General features: G+C 44.0%; 2 protein-coding genes across 3 annotated transcripts; one reads left to right on the top strand and one right to left on the bottom strand.

Moving 5' to 3' along the window:
- The first annotated feature begins 66 nt into the window (after positions 1–66).
- rtcb (RNA 2',3'-cyclic phosphate and 5'-OH ligase) lies at positions 67–4,274 on the top strand. The gene is made up of 12 exons (XM_058624615.1): positions 67–463; positions 1,169–1,247; positions 1,332–1,399; positions 1,484–1,583; positions 1,839–1,995; positions 2,076–2,232; positions 2,496–2,655; positions 2,731–2,906; positions 2,984–3,172; positions 3,266–3,376; positions 3,512–3,631; positions 3,700–4,274. The coding sequence occupies exons 1-12, from the start codon at positions 371–373 to the stop codon at positions 3,805–3,807; spliced, it is 1,518 nt and encodes a 505-aa protein (XP_058480598.1). The 5' UTR covers positions 67–370; the 3' UTR covers positions 3,808–4,274.
- Positions 4,275–4,607: 333 nt separating this feature from the next.
- On the bottom strand, positions 4,608–16,697 carry xpot (exportin, tRNA (nuclear export receptor for tRNAs)). 2 transcript variants are annotated; one of them, XM_058624565.1, is made up of 25 exons: positions 16,544–16,697; positions 13,919–14,072; positions 13,591–13,673; positions 13,446–13,502; positions 13,295–13,364; positions 12,955–13,173; positions 11,987–12,195; positions 11,732–11,900; positions 11,419–11,655; positions 11,298–11,336; positions 11,151–11,213; positions 10,943–11,067; positions 10,397–10,541; positions 10,185–10,304; positions 9,991–10,085; positions 9,557–9,626; positions 9,218–9,456; positions 8,849–9,134; positions 8,574–8,763; positions 8,011–8,127; positions 7,790–7,905; positions 7,667–7,714; positions 7,508–7,579; positions 7,075–7,131; positions 4,608–6,990 (listed from the first exon to the last, which is right to left on the bottom strand). In XM_058624565.1, exons 2-25 carry the CDS (start codon positions 14,003–14,005, stop codon positions 6,964–6,966), a joined length of 2,940 nt encoding a protein of 979 aa, XP_058480548.1. In that variant the 5' UTR covers positions 14,006–14,072; positions 16,544–16,697; the 3' UTR covers positions 4,608–6,963. The 2 variants fall into 2 exon arrangements, with proteins under 2 accessions (XP_058480548.1, XP_058480549.1); XM_058624566.1 differs by having other exon boundaries at positions 11,987–12,171; positions 16,544–16,696.
- Positions 16,698–16,828: the final 131 nt, after the last annotated feature.

Raw genomic sequence — 16,828 nt, 5'->3', positions numbered from 1 at the left:
CTTTTGTTTTGAAAGACCGGAACACAAAACGTCCGGCATCCCCGTGGCTATCTTTGGCGAACGTAACAAAACTACAATTACGGCAAACAAGTAAATTATGTTGAATCGCCGTATTCAAAACAGAAACGGAACCTTATTTTAGTTTTTGTGTAATTTTATGTTATGTGTATGTTCTACTCTATGGACACAGTCGCATTTTTAGCGTACATTATTATTATTTTCATGCGTCATGTCAAAGTCACAATCGCGTTTTACACTCTCTGACTGCTCGCGGGCTTCCGTAGCGCTAAGTCTGCTGGCACTTGTCTTCAGACCGGCGAAGCAAACGCAGCAATAAAACTGTGAAAGTGACATTTTGTGGATCGGAAACATGAGCCGAAGTTACAACGATGAGCTTCAGTATCTGGACAAAATCGGCAGCAACTGCTGGAGGATTAAAAAAGGCTTCGTTCCCAACATGAAGGTGGGAACGTGTCAGTGTTACCGTGGTTAGCCGGTTAGCTTCGTGAGATATCGTTGACTGTGCACTCACTTAGCACATGTTGGCTAGTTTTATAGACGTTTACAGAAATAGTGACAAGAGTCATTAATATTTGTGCATAAACAGATGCAAAATGACTGCTGCTTGAGCGAAGTGACGCAACTGTCAGCAATAAGGTGTGAGCCGAATTAAAGGAAACAGCCCAATTTTTAGACATAGCGTGAAATGCGTTAAGTAATATCACGTAGTTTTATTAAATAAGATCTTAAAAATTAAAATATGCTAATTTGCCATTTGCGTTCAGGACACAATCTTGACCTGAGCTAAAATTGAGTATCTGATATGATGAAAGATAGCTATTTAATATTTGGAAGATTCAAATAGCAGATCAATTACTTTTTTGACAGTTATTGAGTCAGTAATACTGATTTATTCTATAGCTTTTAAGGGCAGGAGCTTGAATTAATATGAAAGGAGCATTTTCATTAGTAAGGACTAAATTTTCAGATCATTTACGAGAAACAACATTGAGAAATACTATTAAAAAATAATATGTAGCAAAATTAGAATTCATTATGCAGTAACACAACAGTATAGCTAAACAATAACTACATTTAAATAGAAGCTAGGTAATACGATAAAGACTAGTAATTGATTTAATGTGTAATAAAACGTCTTGTGTTTCAGGTCGAAGGCATTTTCTACGTCAACGAACCTCTGGAGAAACTGATGTTTGAGGAACTTCGTAACGCCTGTCGAGGAGGAGGTCAGCTCGCTCTCATCACCTCCACCAGCACTTCTTCATCTCACCTTTAAGTCTTAAACCGTTCCTCTTCTTTCCTCCCCGCAGGTATCGGTGGGTTCCTCCCGGCCATGAAGCAAATCGGGAACGTGGCGGCGCTTCCCGGGATCATACACGTGAGTACTGAGGGTTCAATCTTCAGAGAAACGAGCGAGAAAATGTGCTGAAAGATAAATTAAAATGATGTGATTGTTTGTTAGAGGTCCATCGGGCTCCCAGACGTCCACTCCGGATACGGATTCGCGATCGGAAACATGGCGGCCTTCGACATGAGCGATCCCGACGCTGTTGTGTCTCCAGGTTTGTGAAGTTCTTGAGTTTTGGAATTGTTTTGGATGTTGGATATTTGATCAGACACGAGACATTTATCGACCATATGGCAATAAACTACTTTGACTTCGTAGTTTGGTTGATGTCCATGAGCAGCCACCAGGGGGCAATCTGATCCAGTTGTTTTGTTTTTATTGTTAGCAGATGTTGTGTCATCGTTTTTGTTTACGGTCACTGGGTCTAAACTAAACGTCCAACACGTGCTGATATTTTTTTGTCCTGCAGGTGGCGTCGGCTTTGACATAAACTGCGGCGTCCGTCTCCTGAGGACGAACCTGGACGAGAGCGACGTCCAGCCGGTGAAGGAGCAGTTGGCCCAGTCGCTCTTTAACCACATCCCAGTGGGAGTCGGATCCAAGGGAGTCATTCCCATGGGAGCAAAGTAAGGAGGAATCCTCCAAGGCCTCAATCAAGATCCCCAAGAGGAAGCTCCTTTGACTTGTCTCACTTGTGTGTCCTCAGGGACCTGGAGGAGGCGCTGGAGATGGGTGTGGATTGGTCTCTGAGGGAAGGCTATGCCTGGGCCGAGGACAAGGAGCACTGCGAAGAGTACGGCAGGATGCTACAGGCCGACCCCAACAAGGTCTCGTCCAAGGCCAAGAAGAGGGGCTTACCGCAGGTAACCTAGCAACGCCGAACTTATGTAGCAGCGGGAAAATTGTTAGGACGCTGGTTCTCTCGTGGTCCCGTCATGCGAAACTCGAAGCAAATTTTCGTACAATGACATTACGAGTTTAAATATTTGAACTTGAGCAAAAACCTCCGAGAGCCGGTCAGCTCTCCAGTTCTTGTTGAGTCAAGTGAAAAATTTGCGAGACGTGGAGTCATTGGCATCATTAAAGCCTCTGTGTTTGTTTGTTTGTTTGTTTGTTTATCGCAAAGCTGGGAACTCTGGGAGCAGGAAACCACTACGCCGAGATCCAGGTGGTGGACGAGATCTACGACGATTACGCCGCCAAGAAGATGGGCATCGACCACAAAGGCCAGGTGTGCGTGATGATCCACAGTGGCAGCCGAGGCCTCGGACACCAGGTCGCCACAGGTATGACATCGGTAAACTGAACAGCGCGACGTTATTTTCCAACTGAAGTAAAACGTTATTTGTGGCCAACGACAGATGCTCTGGTCGCCATGGAGAAGGCGATGAAAAGAGATAAGATCACGGTGAACGACCGACAGCTGGCATGTGCTCGCATCACCTCGCAGGAAGGTCAGGATTACCTGAAGGGCATGGCGGCGGCGGGAAACTACGCCTGGGTCAACCGCTCGTCCATGACCTTCCTCACCCGACAGGTACGACGCGAAACGTCAGAGAATCCGCCAAATGTCTTCCTCTCTGATCACGTTGTCACTTGTCTTTTTTTTTTTAGGCGTTTGCTGAAGTTTTCACCACCACGCCGGACGACCTGGACATGCACGTCATCTACGACGTGTCGCACAACATCGCCAAAGTGGAGGAACATGTTGTGGACGGGAAGCAGAAGACACTACTCCTTCACCGCAAAGGCTCCACCCGAGCTTTCCCGCCACACCACCCGCTCATCCCTGTCGACTATCAGGTACGCAGCGCCTTGGGTCCTCCGGAGAGCCGCCCAGATGCAATGTGTGTAGCGTCGTAGCGGCAATCTGAGAAATTTGCGTTCTGGTTTCAGCTCACAGGGCAGCCGGTGTTGATCGGAGGGACGATGGGAACCTGCAGCTACGTCCTCACAGGGACGGAACAGGGAATGACGGAAACCTTCGGTACCACCTGTCACGGAGCGGTAAGCGTCCGATCCGATCGCTACCATTTAACCCAAGTTCAAATATTACAATAAAACCAAAAGTCTGCATTTGGTTTGTCGCAAACTCCAACTTCACATGTGACGTTTTATGGTCCCGCGTGTTTTCGGTTGCAGGGTCGCGCTCTTTCACGAGCAAAGTCCCGCAGGAACCTGGACTTCCAGGACGTTCTGGACAAACTCGCTGACAAGGGCATCGCGATCCGTGTGGCTTCACCCAAACTCGTCATGGAGGAAGTGAGAAGTGTTATTTATAGTTTGACGTTTTTTGTAGATTTAGTTGCTTATGTTTGTTTTGTTTTCAGGCTCCCGAGTCGTACAAAAACGTGACGGACGTCGTCAACACTTGTCACGACGCAGGAATCAGTAAGAAGGCGATCAAACTGCGACCGATCGCTGTGATCAAAGGCTGAAGCTGCTCGACGCTACGTCAGAGACAATTTATCCAAAATGTACGAGAATCTGCAACGATGGAAGAAAAGTCGTCACTCGGTTTTGCACTTTTTCTATTTTTGGAGGGGAAAAAACAAATTTAATTTGATAGTGAAAAACAGAAAACCGATGACTGAGTGAAAATTTTTGTTGTTTTCTTTAAATAAAGAAGATCCCCGAGAAATGGATTTAACGTTAATGCCAGTTTTACGACACTTCAACAAGACGAGCTACGGCTTTTTCTTCACGCATCTTTTAGCGTCTCTCTCTCGCTCTGCTGCTCAGTGACATCACTTCCTTTCAAATGCTTCAAGTTAAAACTGGAACAGGAATTTACTCCTTGTGGAGGGGGGCTTTTATTGTGAAACCTTTTTAAAGGTAGAAGAGTTGGATTTAATTGTTGGAAGCTAAATAAGGGAAAATAAGCATTTTAAGTATGTGAATAAAATGGTGGAAATTTCATTGTTTTCCAGTAGCAATAAAATACTTCCCGTTGAGCTATTTAACATTTATAATCTAGGCTAAAAGTAAAACATTTTTGGAAAACTGTATGTAGAAAATAAAAAAAGTTTAACTTAATTTTAATCAATTTTGTGAAACAGTTTTTTAACACAATCTAGTAATGAAAAAAACTGGTTCAAACTGGAAGAATTTAAAGATCATAAAAATACTTGGGGTAAATATTTGCTTTAATTTTGCTGGGAACGATTTTCGGTTGTGTATTACGTTTAGTGTGATGCAGAGATTTAAAGAAAACGAAGCACAAGCACTCGAACTCAGATTTTTCTCTTTTGAGTAAACACTTTATTGGTTCTAACAGAAAATTAGCATAAAAAAAAAGAACAACCCACACATTTAACCATCAAAGAACAAATTCATAAATTTGGCAACTTTTTCTCTGAGTGAAGAAAGTAAAAAAAACACTCAATCTTCATCAAAAACATCCACTGATTTATTTTCTTTTTTTTAATTGTTGAAGAAAAAAAAAAGTCAGTGTTCAAATTTAACAACGACATCGGAACAAGGAAGAATCCAAACGTAAATGCTTCATCGTCTGACTTCGGAAAGTTCATTGGACTTTGAGATGAAAAGCAGATGAATTAAGTGCTAGGGAAGTGCAGCTGCAGAGTGAAACCACAGGGTGGTGCTGTTTTTACACCTAAACTTAAAAACTAACTTTTTAAACATACTTTCAAAATTGGCAACTTCTTTTTCAAAATATTTGCGTTGTAGAAAATTTTTCATTCCGCGTATTTTTCTTTTTGCATAAATTCTGATATTCCAAGTCCAAGTCGAAAGATTTAAGTGTTTTTTAAGAGATTTGCAGTCGCTTCAGTCTTGCGTTGCAGCTACATAATTAGCGTTTATTTGCATTGTAGGTAATGTCGTCATTCAATTTTTTTTTTGCGTAGCTATTGTAAGGAAAATCATAGAGCACTCACTGACATTTTCTTTTAAAAGGAGTGATTACATTGATTCATAATTCATCAACTCATTAATTCAGGCACTTTCTCTGGGTAATTACATAAATATATATAAAACAAAAATTTAGGTTTTTAATTTAGAACGGTTAAAGCAGGTCAAAGTGTCTGTGTGTGTGTGTGAGTTCAAAGAGAAAGCCTGTACGTTTTACATTTTGTTTTGTCGCAATGTTGTCGTCTCCCACTGACTGGATTTGTTTTCGCTCCTTCACAGTATTGATCGCAGTCGAGCTTTTGCATAATTGATCTTCAAAAATGTATCCAGGGAAAAAAATAATAACTGTACACAGGCAGATTCATGTTTTCACAACAACTGTGAAGTAGCGGCATCATGAACTCGTTTCTACAGAAGTTCATTACTGCCAAAAAAATTGAAAGAAATGTAACAATTTTACTTCAGGTGCGTTAACTGAAATAACTTTCAAAGCTGAAATTTATAATTCAGAATTTTAAATTTGAAGTCTATATAATTAAGCCAAAAATGTTTGGAGGATTCTTTCACTTTAAAATAGTTTTTGACATGAAAGAAACATTTTACCTTCAAAGAAAATATATTTAAGGGGTTAAAGAAAATGATAAAACAAAAAATTTTAAGTTGCGATGACATTCTTTTTTTTAAATCACAAATTAATTTTTCATTTTTACAAGCTGAAAAAGATGAAAATGCCCGAGCAAGAAAACAAAATCATTTTCACTATTTTTTTTTTTAAGTTAGTGAAAGGTTATCAAAAAAAGATGCAACAAGAGTCAAAAGTCAAATAAATAGAAAAAAATGTTTTTCCAAAAAGTTTAAAACAAACTAATGATTATCAAAATAATACAGATTAACTAGTTTTTTTTTTAATCAACTTAAATATTTTTTCTGGCAGAAATAAGCTTCTATATTCAAGTAAATTAAAAAAAAAAACTAAACTAGGACCTTTATTTACATTTTCAACATCTAAATCTCTTATTTACACTTTTTTGTTCCTCCATTTTCTTGTTGTGTCCGTTTGAAATTTTTTACTTTCTCATAATATTTCCAGGAAAGAGAAAAAAAGAAAGAATATTCCTGGAACAAAAACAGAAAACAATCACGTCGCTGCTGCTGTGACTCTACCGTTCATCCCGACACGGAACAAACATGACGAGCGGTCGAGATAAAAGTGTAAATCGAGGAAGGCGGCGGTGGAAACAAACACGAAAATGGTGCAACAGCCCTTTTTTTTTTCCTTGTTCCTTGTTCCTACTGCGAAAAAGGTCCGACTAAAATAAAGCTATCGTTTGTTACGAGGAGCGTCACAATGATCAAACAAAACACATCGTAGATTCTTACGACAGAGCCGCGCTTTACGCGTAAATTAAGCCTTTTTTTTTTCTACATGGTTCCACAAAGTTCTCCTCGTGTCGGGGAACACTCAAGTCCCGTCTCACCTCGAGTCCACGCGGACAGCTCGTCTCTCGGCAGCTGGAGGGCGCTGTTCCACCCGCTGACCTTCTGTCCATTTCCCCCTCCCCCGACTTAGACAGACTGGGCTTTGTTACGCTTTTACCTCTGAAGTGCAAAGCAGCTCCTATGCTAAGTTCCATGGTTTTGTTTTGTTGTGAAGGGGCGAGTCGGGCCACTTCCTGTAAAGAGTCTTTTTCAGTCCCCGGGGCAACTTCCAGTTTTATGTCCTACAGCTTTGCTCGCTGGAAAAACGCCTGCAGAGACACCGGAGACAAAGTCAAACACAGCGATCACGGACAGATTCTCATGTCGTCCTCAGTTCGTCGATAAATACGTACCTTAATATAATTCTTCAGCACTTTGAGATCGGGCTGTTGAAGCACTTGACAAAGTTCCTGTTCAAGAGAAAACATCGGTAAAACACCACAACTTTTCTATGCTGATGACAACTTTGCGTTACGTTTATCTGCACGGACGACACAAAACTTTACATTTGGTCCTCTTCTACATTGACAACACAACTTTACACTGCATTGTCTTCTGCACTGACGACACATTACATTTTACATTTACAGAGGTAGGTACAACTGGAGGTGATCCACGCGTCCACTGAACCAATGAGAAAATAGTTGAGTCCGACAGCTGAAGAAGGAACATCTACAGGTTGACTGACATAAGAACCTTCTACGAGCACTGAACGACGCGTGTATCTGAAGGAAAGTGTCGTTGTTCGATGTCGGGGATCTCTTAAACTCCTGGTAATGAGCTCACCTGTGAGAGCTCTGGTGACACCTGAAGCGAGGGCAGATACTCCTGCTGTAAGAACTGGATAAACTCCGGCCCCTGAAGAAAAACAGTACAACAAACCACAGTGAGAAGAACTGCAGAATTTCAAAATGTGAATAAACAAATAACTCGATCTGTTTGTACCCGTTTGAGATGAATCATCTTCAGGGTGATGGCGCACTCTGACAGAGTCTGGAAAACAAAGAGTGTTCGTGAGGAAAAACTGAATTCTTTTTTGTTGTTTTAGGTTGAGGACCGGACTCTCACCAGGACTGTCTGAGCGTCCGAGAGGTCAAAGGTCGGCTTCAGAGGAGCCAGGAAACACGCAGGGACGATGTTCTTGTAGATGAAGTCGGGGAAGCCCACCATACCGTCTTTACCTCCTGCAGAGTCCATGACATCATCATCATCATCATCACCATCAGGAGACAATCATTCAAACACAAACACTCAGATGAAAGCTGATTTCTTTTCCACACGTTTCTCACCCCACAGCTCCACCAGTTTGGAGAGGATGATGAAGCAGGTTTTCTGAGCGATGGGGTCGGGGAAGTCCACGGCTCCCTGGATGATGGTGAACACGACTCGCTCGATGTTTTCAGCTCCTGGAATCAAGTGTCGAACACGGGATTAAATGACAGGGAAACTAGATGTTTATTGTTTATTTTTTCACGTTCAATCTAAATGATTTGATCATATCTCTGTTCTGTTGTCGGTTCAAACAATAATAAACTAATAAACCGCTGTGTTTGCACAATCTCAGACGCTGACGGTTAAATCTAGGAGAAACTTCAGGAGGCGGTCCTCTCTTCTCATGAAGTTAGCCCCGCCCCCACAGCAAACATGAGAGGACGCATGGAGAAGTAAGGGGAGCGCTAACGCTAGTAATGGAAAAGAAAGTGGCTAAAGTTAGCTAACGGTTAGCTAAGAATGGCTAAAAGTTAGAACAAAGATGAAACTCCCATCTTTACAGCTGATTTCAGACCTGCACTGAAGTTCTTCAACTTCTCAGAAAACCGAGTTCCAAACCATGTGACCTCCTCAGACTCACCCTGATTGGCCATGACCTCGTTCATGCCGCTGCCCGTGACGGTCTGGACGAAGCTGAAGTAGCTTCTCCGCAGCATCTGCTTCTCCAGAGCCGCCGTCTGGTCGTTCTCCTCCGCCGGACGCGCCAGCGACTCGAAGATGGCGAGGACCAGCGGCATGAAGACCTGCTGCAGGAAGGGCGACACCTGCCGCTGTCATGGAAACGAGAGAGAACGCCCGGTTAACCACCTGGAGCTTTGTTAGTGAGCAGCTGTACGTGTTATCTTCCCGCTGTACCTTGAACTTGGCTGTGATCTGGCTGATGAGGGGGATGAACTCCTGCAGGTCTTTGGCCTCGCAGTCCTTCAGCATGTGTTCCGAGGCGGCGGGGATGAACGGCAGCACCTCCTCCTCCAGGCAGATGATCATGCGGTGCAGGAAGGAGCGGACCGAGCTGCGCAGCACCCCCCGCTGGACAGGACAGCTCAGTGCAGGCAGGAAGGTCTGCAGACAGTCTCTGTAGACCTCGGTGCAGCTGCACTGCTTCACCGTCTGCTTGTTGCTGAACGCTTTGCTTGTCCGACTGCGGAACACAGACGCGAGTTTAGACTCAAGACGCAACCGAATTTCAGTCAAACGTGTGTCGCGGTGTGTGAGCGCCCTCACCTGGCAAACCCGACGGCGTGACTCAGACAGTCGGCGAGCGCGACCTGTCGCCCCTCGTCCGTCTCCTGCAGCAGTTTGGCGAGCAGCAGGCGGAACGCGTCCATCAGCGGCGACAGCAGGCTCCTCATCATCGCCTGCTTCCTCTCGGCCGGACTCTCGCTGCTCACGATCAGGACGCCGGCCGTCTCGAACATGAAGAGCTGGTCGTCGCTGGTCAGCAGCACGGGGAAGCCGTTTTCCTGCACAGAAGAGTTAGACCAAGCCTGAAGATCTGAAGGGTCTGTGAGATAAACCCTGAGGCATTCTGGGTAAAATAATGGACCACGTGATGAGACTGACCGGAGGAGCGAGTTCCAGCAGGTCCTGGATCCGGGTCAGGATGTCCTCGATGAAGGCGTTCATGTGTTTGCTGTCAGCAGAGGGCGCCGCATCAACACACATGATATCAATGAACACATCAACAATTTAAATATTAGCCGTTTTATAGTAACATTTCAGAGGGTTCGTTCAGGTGTTTTTCAAGTGTGGTTGTATGAGGTAAGTCTCCTAAGACCTCTTCCCGAGAAATGGAAGTTTGTGAACCACTGGGGAGAGTGAGTGGTTTGTATAGTTACTATAGTATGCTAATATCTGAGAAAGAACTAAACTCCACCCCTTTCATATGCTACAGAAAACGGGTCCCTGCGAGTTTAATGCCCATAAATATCACACAAACTAATTCTTCAAACATTTACACAAATCATTTTTCATTTTGGTGTCAATGTTGAACTCACTGCAGAGTTTTGATGAATCTGGAGAAGAGATAAGCCACTCTGCTGCGGACCTTCGGGCTGTTGTGTCTCAGTCCTCTCTGGTCCAGAAACGCCATCTGACCATGAACACAACGACAGTGTGACCAAGGCAATTTCATTTACAACAACAACAACCCTCTGCTTTTCTTTTATGGAGCAGATTATTATTTTCTCACCAGAACGTTGGGAATGTGCTGAGGCTCCACGACGAAGAACTTCTCGTATCGGACAACAGTTTCAAAGAACTCCAGCGAAACAGAGCTGTGCTGGTAGCTGATGACACCGCAGGAGACCAGCTGAGGAGTCAAGCATGTGACCGATGAGATGAGGAAATAAAAAGGCAAAAAAACAACAACGATACACGCGACACTTGAATCACGCGACTGACCGTCCTCATCATGTCCTGCAGGGCGCTGGTCTTGGCCGTGTCTCCGGTGAAGTGAGCGCCGTGAGACGCGGGCAGGGCCTCGCCCAGCATGTACAGCAGCCTGATGGCCACCTCCACCTCCATGAACGTCGCCGACTGCCAGTTCCTGAAAAGAGAACACGTCACGTGATGAAGCTGCCGCAGAAAACGGACAATCACCTCGAGAAAACCCTGCTGGTCACACTTATTGAGAAAACTGTAGCTTGAGTCTGAAAATGCAACTTTCAGACAAAAACCAACTTTTATTACTACACTGTGAGCTTTGAGTTTTAGTGTGAATCTGAGGCTTACTTTGGTAGAGAAACTGGGACTTTTATTTTGAAAACTCCAAGGTTATGTTTTAATGTGGACAAACGGACTCTTACTTGCAAGGTTTGATTGCTGTTTACAGCTGACAAGTTTGTGTTTTTTAAGTTCGTTAGAAAGAAGTTTCATATTTAAAGTTTTGCTCTGGCAAAGCTTTTACACTCGTTCGCGTGTCCGTCATAAATCAGAGCGGGCTCTTACTGCATGGTGGTGTTGAAGACGCGGCGGACGGCCTCCAGCAGCAGCTCTGGTGAGACCTGAGCCAAGCGATCCAGGAGCATCTTCAGCTGCTTCCTGTACTCCACGAACATCGCCTCGTCTTCGCCCTAACAACGACGACAACAGGAAGTGAGGGAACGAGTCTGCGTTTTCTGAGCTTCGCGATCAGATACCGGGTCGTAACACTCACCTCGTTTTCAAAGTTGTACTCGTCGTCGTACGTCAGCTTTTTCATGACGGCGAGCATGATGGCCTGCAGCGAGAGGGCAGACATGTTATTTATGTTTAAACCATTAAAAAAACTGTTTGTGTCGATGATTTAAACTCAAATTCTCACCTCAATGTTTGTCTTCTGCAGATCTGTCAGCTGAGGAAGCTACAAAAACAGAAGTGATGAGATTTTTATGAAACAAACATTATTGATGATCGTTTTTCTTCCTTTTGTCGCGATGGGTCACCTGTTTGAGGACGTGCAGGTATTCGTAGCAAAAGGAGACGATGTTGGCCGAGATGTCGTCGTCCTCGTGCACCAGCAGCTTCAGCAGCAGCGGCACCTTGGCCTCCAGCGCCTGTAGCGTGTCCGCCGCGTCCTTGACGTTGCCCGTTTTGACGAGCTTGGTCCAGCTCAGCACCAGACTCTGACCCATGCCGTTCACCAGGCGGGAGAACTTGGCGAGGAAGTCCACGTCGTCCTCCTGAAAGAACGCGGGGAGTTTAAGATCTTGCATCAAGAGATGCTCGCAGAACACCGCGAATAAACATCTAACATACATGCTCCACGTTGAAGAATCCCGCCGACTGCAGCACTTGACTCAGTGACTCCACCAGTTTGGTTTTATCCACCGGGTCCATTCCTTTGTTGACGATTTCAAACAGGCAGTCGCAGGCTTCCTCTCTGAGCGCCTCCACCGACATCTGACTCAGCAGCAGGTTCACGAACCTGAGGGAGAAGAAGAAGCGTGAAGTTATCGACGGGTACGAGAGAAAGTCGGCCGCCGTGCTTGTTTGTTCGGGGGACAGTCGTACCGGTCGTTGGCGATGAGGTTGAGGTCGATCCAGGACACGAAGGCTCCGACCACCTCCAGACACTGGCAGGTGAGCTCGAAGTGAGTCAGCTGGTACGTCTGCAGGATCTGGAACCAGGACTCCACCAGGCTGGGGATGCACTGCTCCCTCATGCTGTCTTTGATCAGAGTGTTTCTCCGAGTCTCCTGGGGACGGACACGCCACATCACCTTAGGGATTGTTCGAATTTACAGCCAATCACGTTCAATTTAATTGCAAGGCCACACAGCTTCAGATTATCATGAAAATCCCTGGAAATGTTTTTGAGAAACTGTAAAACACCTTTAAGCAACAGACCGATGAAACCACTTGTTGTCACGCTGTCAATTTCTTCCTCAACTTTTAAAAATAGGATTTCCTCCAGATCTGTGATTCTTTCTTTAGAAGAGACTCAGATTCTTACAAAATCTTTTTTTAAAGTCGTGATTCTGATGTGAAGTATTTCCTTATTTGTGAAGCTCAAACATAAGAATAACTTCACAAGATGCTCCACATTCCTCATCTGACTTTATTTTTGTAATATTACAACTTTATTCTCATTATATTATGACTTCTTCTCATCATATAATGACTTTATAGCGTGCTCTTCCCCCTTCAGAATGGCCCCAATACTGATGAAATAAACTTTTTCCAAAAGTCTAGTTTTTGTGAATAACATGACATCACTGATGTTTCTAATGGGCCAACAGAGCATTCAAAATGGATCTTGAGTAGTTAGCTGTAGACAACTGCATGAGCTTGAGCTAAGCAGAGGACATTTATTCTCTTATCGAAGAAGCTTCTTGGACGAAACATCTTAAACATCTTCACAGACATTCAAAACGGATCTAAGGCCAAGCTGTGCTCACAGCTCCCTCTACTGTATCATGCTGTAATCTTTTCAGAGGGTCTCCTTTTGATGGTGCCTTTTGTGCGGGAATCTCGCTCACCTCAGGTGAGTGCAGGATGTCTCTGTCGACCACCTCGGCGTCGATGGCCATCAGTGTCCTGAGGTAGATGTCCACGCCGTGCGGGTTGAGTCCGACTAGAGACAAGACATCGAAGAAGAACTTGGGCCACAGCGTCAGGTACTCCATGACGAAGGTGAGCGCAAACACCTGAGCCGCCTTGTTCCTAATGAAGGGCTTCTCTGGCTGAGCGTTCATCAGCTGTTGCCACAGAAACAACAAAACAAAACATCATCAAATGTCATCCTTTCTACGATGTAAGCTGTTTGAAGATTATTGTATCTTTACATTTAACATCATTGAAACGTGGCGGTGGTGTTACCTGACACTGGAGCCACTTCATCAGTGTCTCTCTGATCAGCTGCTGCTGAGCGGCGCTCAGGCCGGCGTGTCTGCAACACAAGCACAGTCACATGATCAGACGTGCCATCGGAAAACAACAAGAAAACACAAAATGCCGCCGTCTTCACTACCTGAACTTGATCTGATGCTCCAGCACCTGGAAGCAGAAAAACTTCACGTGGTCGTCACTGAAATGACAAAACAAACGCAGGTTAAACATAATCGTCACATGCCAACAAAAACGTGGAATTATCATTTCAGTTCAAATAAACTCACTTGTAAATCCCTTTCGCAAGCGCCTCGGCACAAACTTCCCAGGCATCGTGAGACTCCTTCAGCTGCTCAAAGTACACCATCGCCTGGAGACACACAGGCATGACGAATCAAAAAAAACACTGGAAATGTTTTACAGGGCTCTCACTCATTTATTTAAATCGTTTTCCAGGACTTTTTACAGCTGCAACAGTACAACTTCTCCCGTCCCACAAGTCTGAATTCTTGAATGCTTAGAAGCTGCGCACATTGTTTAATGTAAGGGAAACAAAAACGTCCAAAATCCCCCTTTTTGATTCGACAGATATTGACGTGCATGAGTGCGTCTTACCCTCTGCCTGTAGCGGGCGTCAGCGTTCGGGTTGAGCCCCAGCAGAGCCTGCTCGTCCATGACTGCAGCGACAGACTGGCAGGCCATTCGTGGGTTAGCTCTTCTCCGGGGCAAGTTCAGTTGTCTCTGCTGCCGTCAGGCAGGTTCCTCTCATCTGATTGATCAAAAGAAACCATGTTAACAGGTTGACTCATGGTCATGGTATTTAACAGCAGGTATGACAGGACTCTAAGCCACGGTCTTTTATGTGAACGATGGTCTTTAATCTTTGTGTGAAATAACTGCACATCCACAGTTCTGAGCAGACTCTACTATCCAACCTTTCAATACAATTCATATTTTATTTTCATTATCATTACAGAAGAACAATGAAAAAGACTGTAGCTTATAGAAGTCTTTGAACATCTCTGAAGAAACTCAATTGTCTTTAAAAATCTGTAAATGTCCTAACATTTCTAAGTCTTTAAATGTCTGGAAACATCTCTGAAGATCTCCCAATGTCTGAACAAACTGGACCTCTTTTAACATCTCTACACATCTCTCTAAGGAACTCTAAATGTCTCAACAACCCTTAAAGTCGCTTATGTCTCTGAACATCTCTACATTCCTTGGAACTAGCGCAGTACCCACATCTCAAGCATCCCATGCTTTGGCGCGTTGTTTTGAGCCATCTTTCGGCCCATGGAAGTGGCTCATTTTGCGATATATGGAAGACGCATTTCGACCACACTGCATAGACTGATGCCCTTAGTAAGTCACTAGCAAGTTTGAATCCTGTCAAGCAAACTGTTGGACAAACAGACGCTCCTTTCGTCAACTGTCAAATTTTACATCAAAGAATTTAAAACTATACTTTGATGTCTTACTAACCTTACACTATCCCTACTACTGCAGGAAAGTAGACAGGACAGACCGACGTTCCTTGAATCAATAGAAAGACGTCTCTGAACATCTTGTAGTTACTCTGAAACCTACCAACACATCTATACATGTCTCTAGATGTCACATAAATGTCAAAACTTCACTCAGCTCCCCTTAATGTCTCAAAACATCTATGACATGGTGTCAAATGTCCCTAAAAGTGACAAGCTTTGATTCGAGGTGATTCAATTGTAAAAAAAAATACTCAGGGCAGGATCACAGCTCCATCATCATGATGCAACACACTGTCAACACTTTAAACCTGGAGGAGTCATTAATGAAGCTCATCACAAAGTTCCAACAGACACAAAGTCTTTAAACATCTCTGATCGTTTTAGAAATGTCCCTTAACATCAATGAATGTCCCTGAATCTCTTTGAATGCATCTCTTGAGTGCCATAAATATCTCTAAATGGATGTAATCATTACTTCTTGTCTCTTAATATCTCTCTGTGTGTCTCTACATTTCCCTCAACATCTCTGAATGTTTCTAATCTTCACTTCATGGCTCTCTAAATTCCTCTGAACATCTTCAAGTCTATCGAAAGGTCTCTTCAAATCTCCAAATGTTTGTAACTATGACTTCACTTCTGTGAAATGTTCCACTGACTCACAAAATATCTCTAAACATTTCAGGACATCTGCAATCTGCATCTCTAGATTCCACCAAAACAGCTATACATGATTGTTTTCGAATGTTTCTAATTGTAATTACAGGAGTCTGAATGTTTCTCAGTCTCAGAAGTGTCTCTAAATTCCTCTGAACATCTGCAAAGCCATCTTAAAGTCTCTGAGTCTCCCCTTAATCTCTCTGTCGTTATTATAACTACATGCTTCTGAACATCTCAAAATGTCTCTTAACATTTCAGGGCGCCTCTAATCATCATTACTTGTCTCTAAATTCCTCTGTAAACCTCTCTATAATGTCTAATTAATTCATTATTAATCAAACTACTAATTTTTAAGTAAATTTCTCATTCATTGCCACAATAAACGTGAAAAATGAAACATGAAAAAGGAAAACTATCGATTGATGACCAAAGCAGCAGCAGATGAAGAGACTGTTGATCGCCTTATTTGTTAATTGATCGATTTGTCGATGACAGATTGACTGACAGATATCCAGACCTTGTGTTAGCAGCTGAAAACTCCTCAGTCAGCGTAAACGCAGGATCACAGTTTTGTCACCAACATGATGCAACACGCTGTCAACACCTGAAGCTAACACCCTGGCCGGACATCGCGCACCGCTCCACCGGGCGGACACACGCGAGAGAAAGCGACTCCAAACACGTCCGTGGTGAACAGTACCGGTTCCCGGGGCCACTCCTGTAAAAGTTGACACCGCACTGCTACATGCTAGCCATGCTAACAACTCCCCAATACAAACTGTGGCTAGCCTTGTGTTAGCCGGGCTAGTTAGCTCGAGGGGCTCGCCTGCCTTCCTGCCTTCCTTAAACACTCGATAAAAGTGGAGTCATCCCCGGGAGCGGGTGAGTGACAGCCCCGCAGACAGTAAGACAAAAGCCGGACCGGCTTTATTATGTATTAGCGTGTTTTTCTGCGTCTTTCTCGCGGCTCGGTGACGATGTGCGCCTCACCTCTGCTCAGAAAATCAACACTACCAACGTTTTTCTTTTAACATACAAACAGAGGATAATTAACACTAAACCTGTGAAAATCAAGTTTTTGAAAAAAACTCACTTTAGTGAAAACTTATTTCACCCGGCGTTTGTGTTTTTCTCCTCGTTTCTCTCGCTGCCGTTAACTCATTACAGCGAAGCCTCCAGAAAATCAGTTGCACGTCGGTTTCACTCACGCGACACAAGCGGCTGCGCGGCGTGTCCGCGCGGCCACATCCGGGCCACCGACACCGGAAGTGATTACTTTACCAACGGTAACGTTAAAAAAGTACACACGTGATTAACACGCAATTTTCCTTTTGTAGGTGTTTACGTATCATTTTTCTTTTGGGTATATGTATATCAT

This window comes from Solea solea, chromosome 3 (genome assembly GCF_958295425.1).
Source record: "Solea solea chromosome 3, fSolSol10.1, whole genome shotgun sequence".
Lineage (NCBI taxonomy): Eukaryota > Metazoa > Chordata > Actinopteri > Pleuronectiformes > Soleidae > Solea > Solea solea.
Note: the sequence above shows the minus strand (reverse complement) of the source record. Positions and strands in the feature narration are given on the sequence as shown.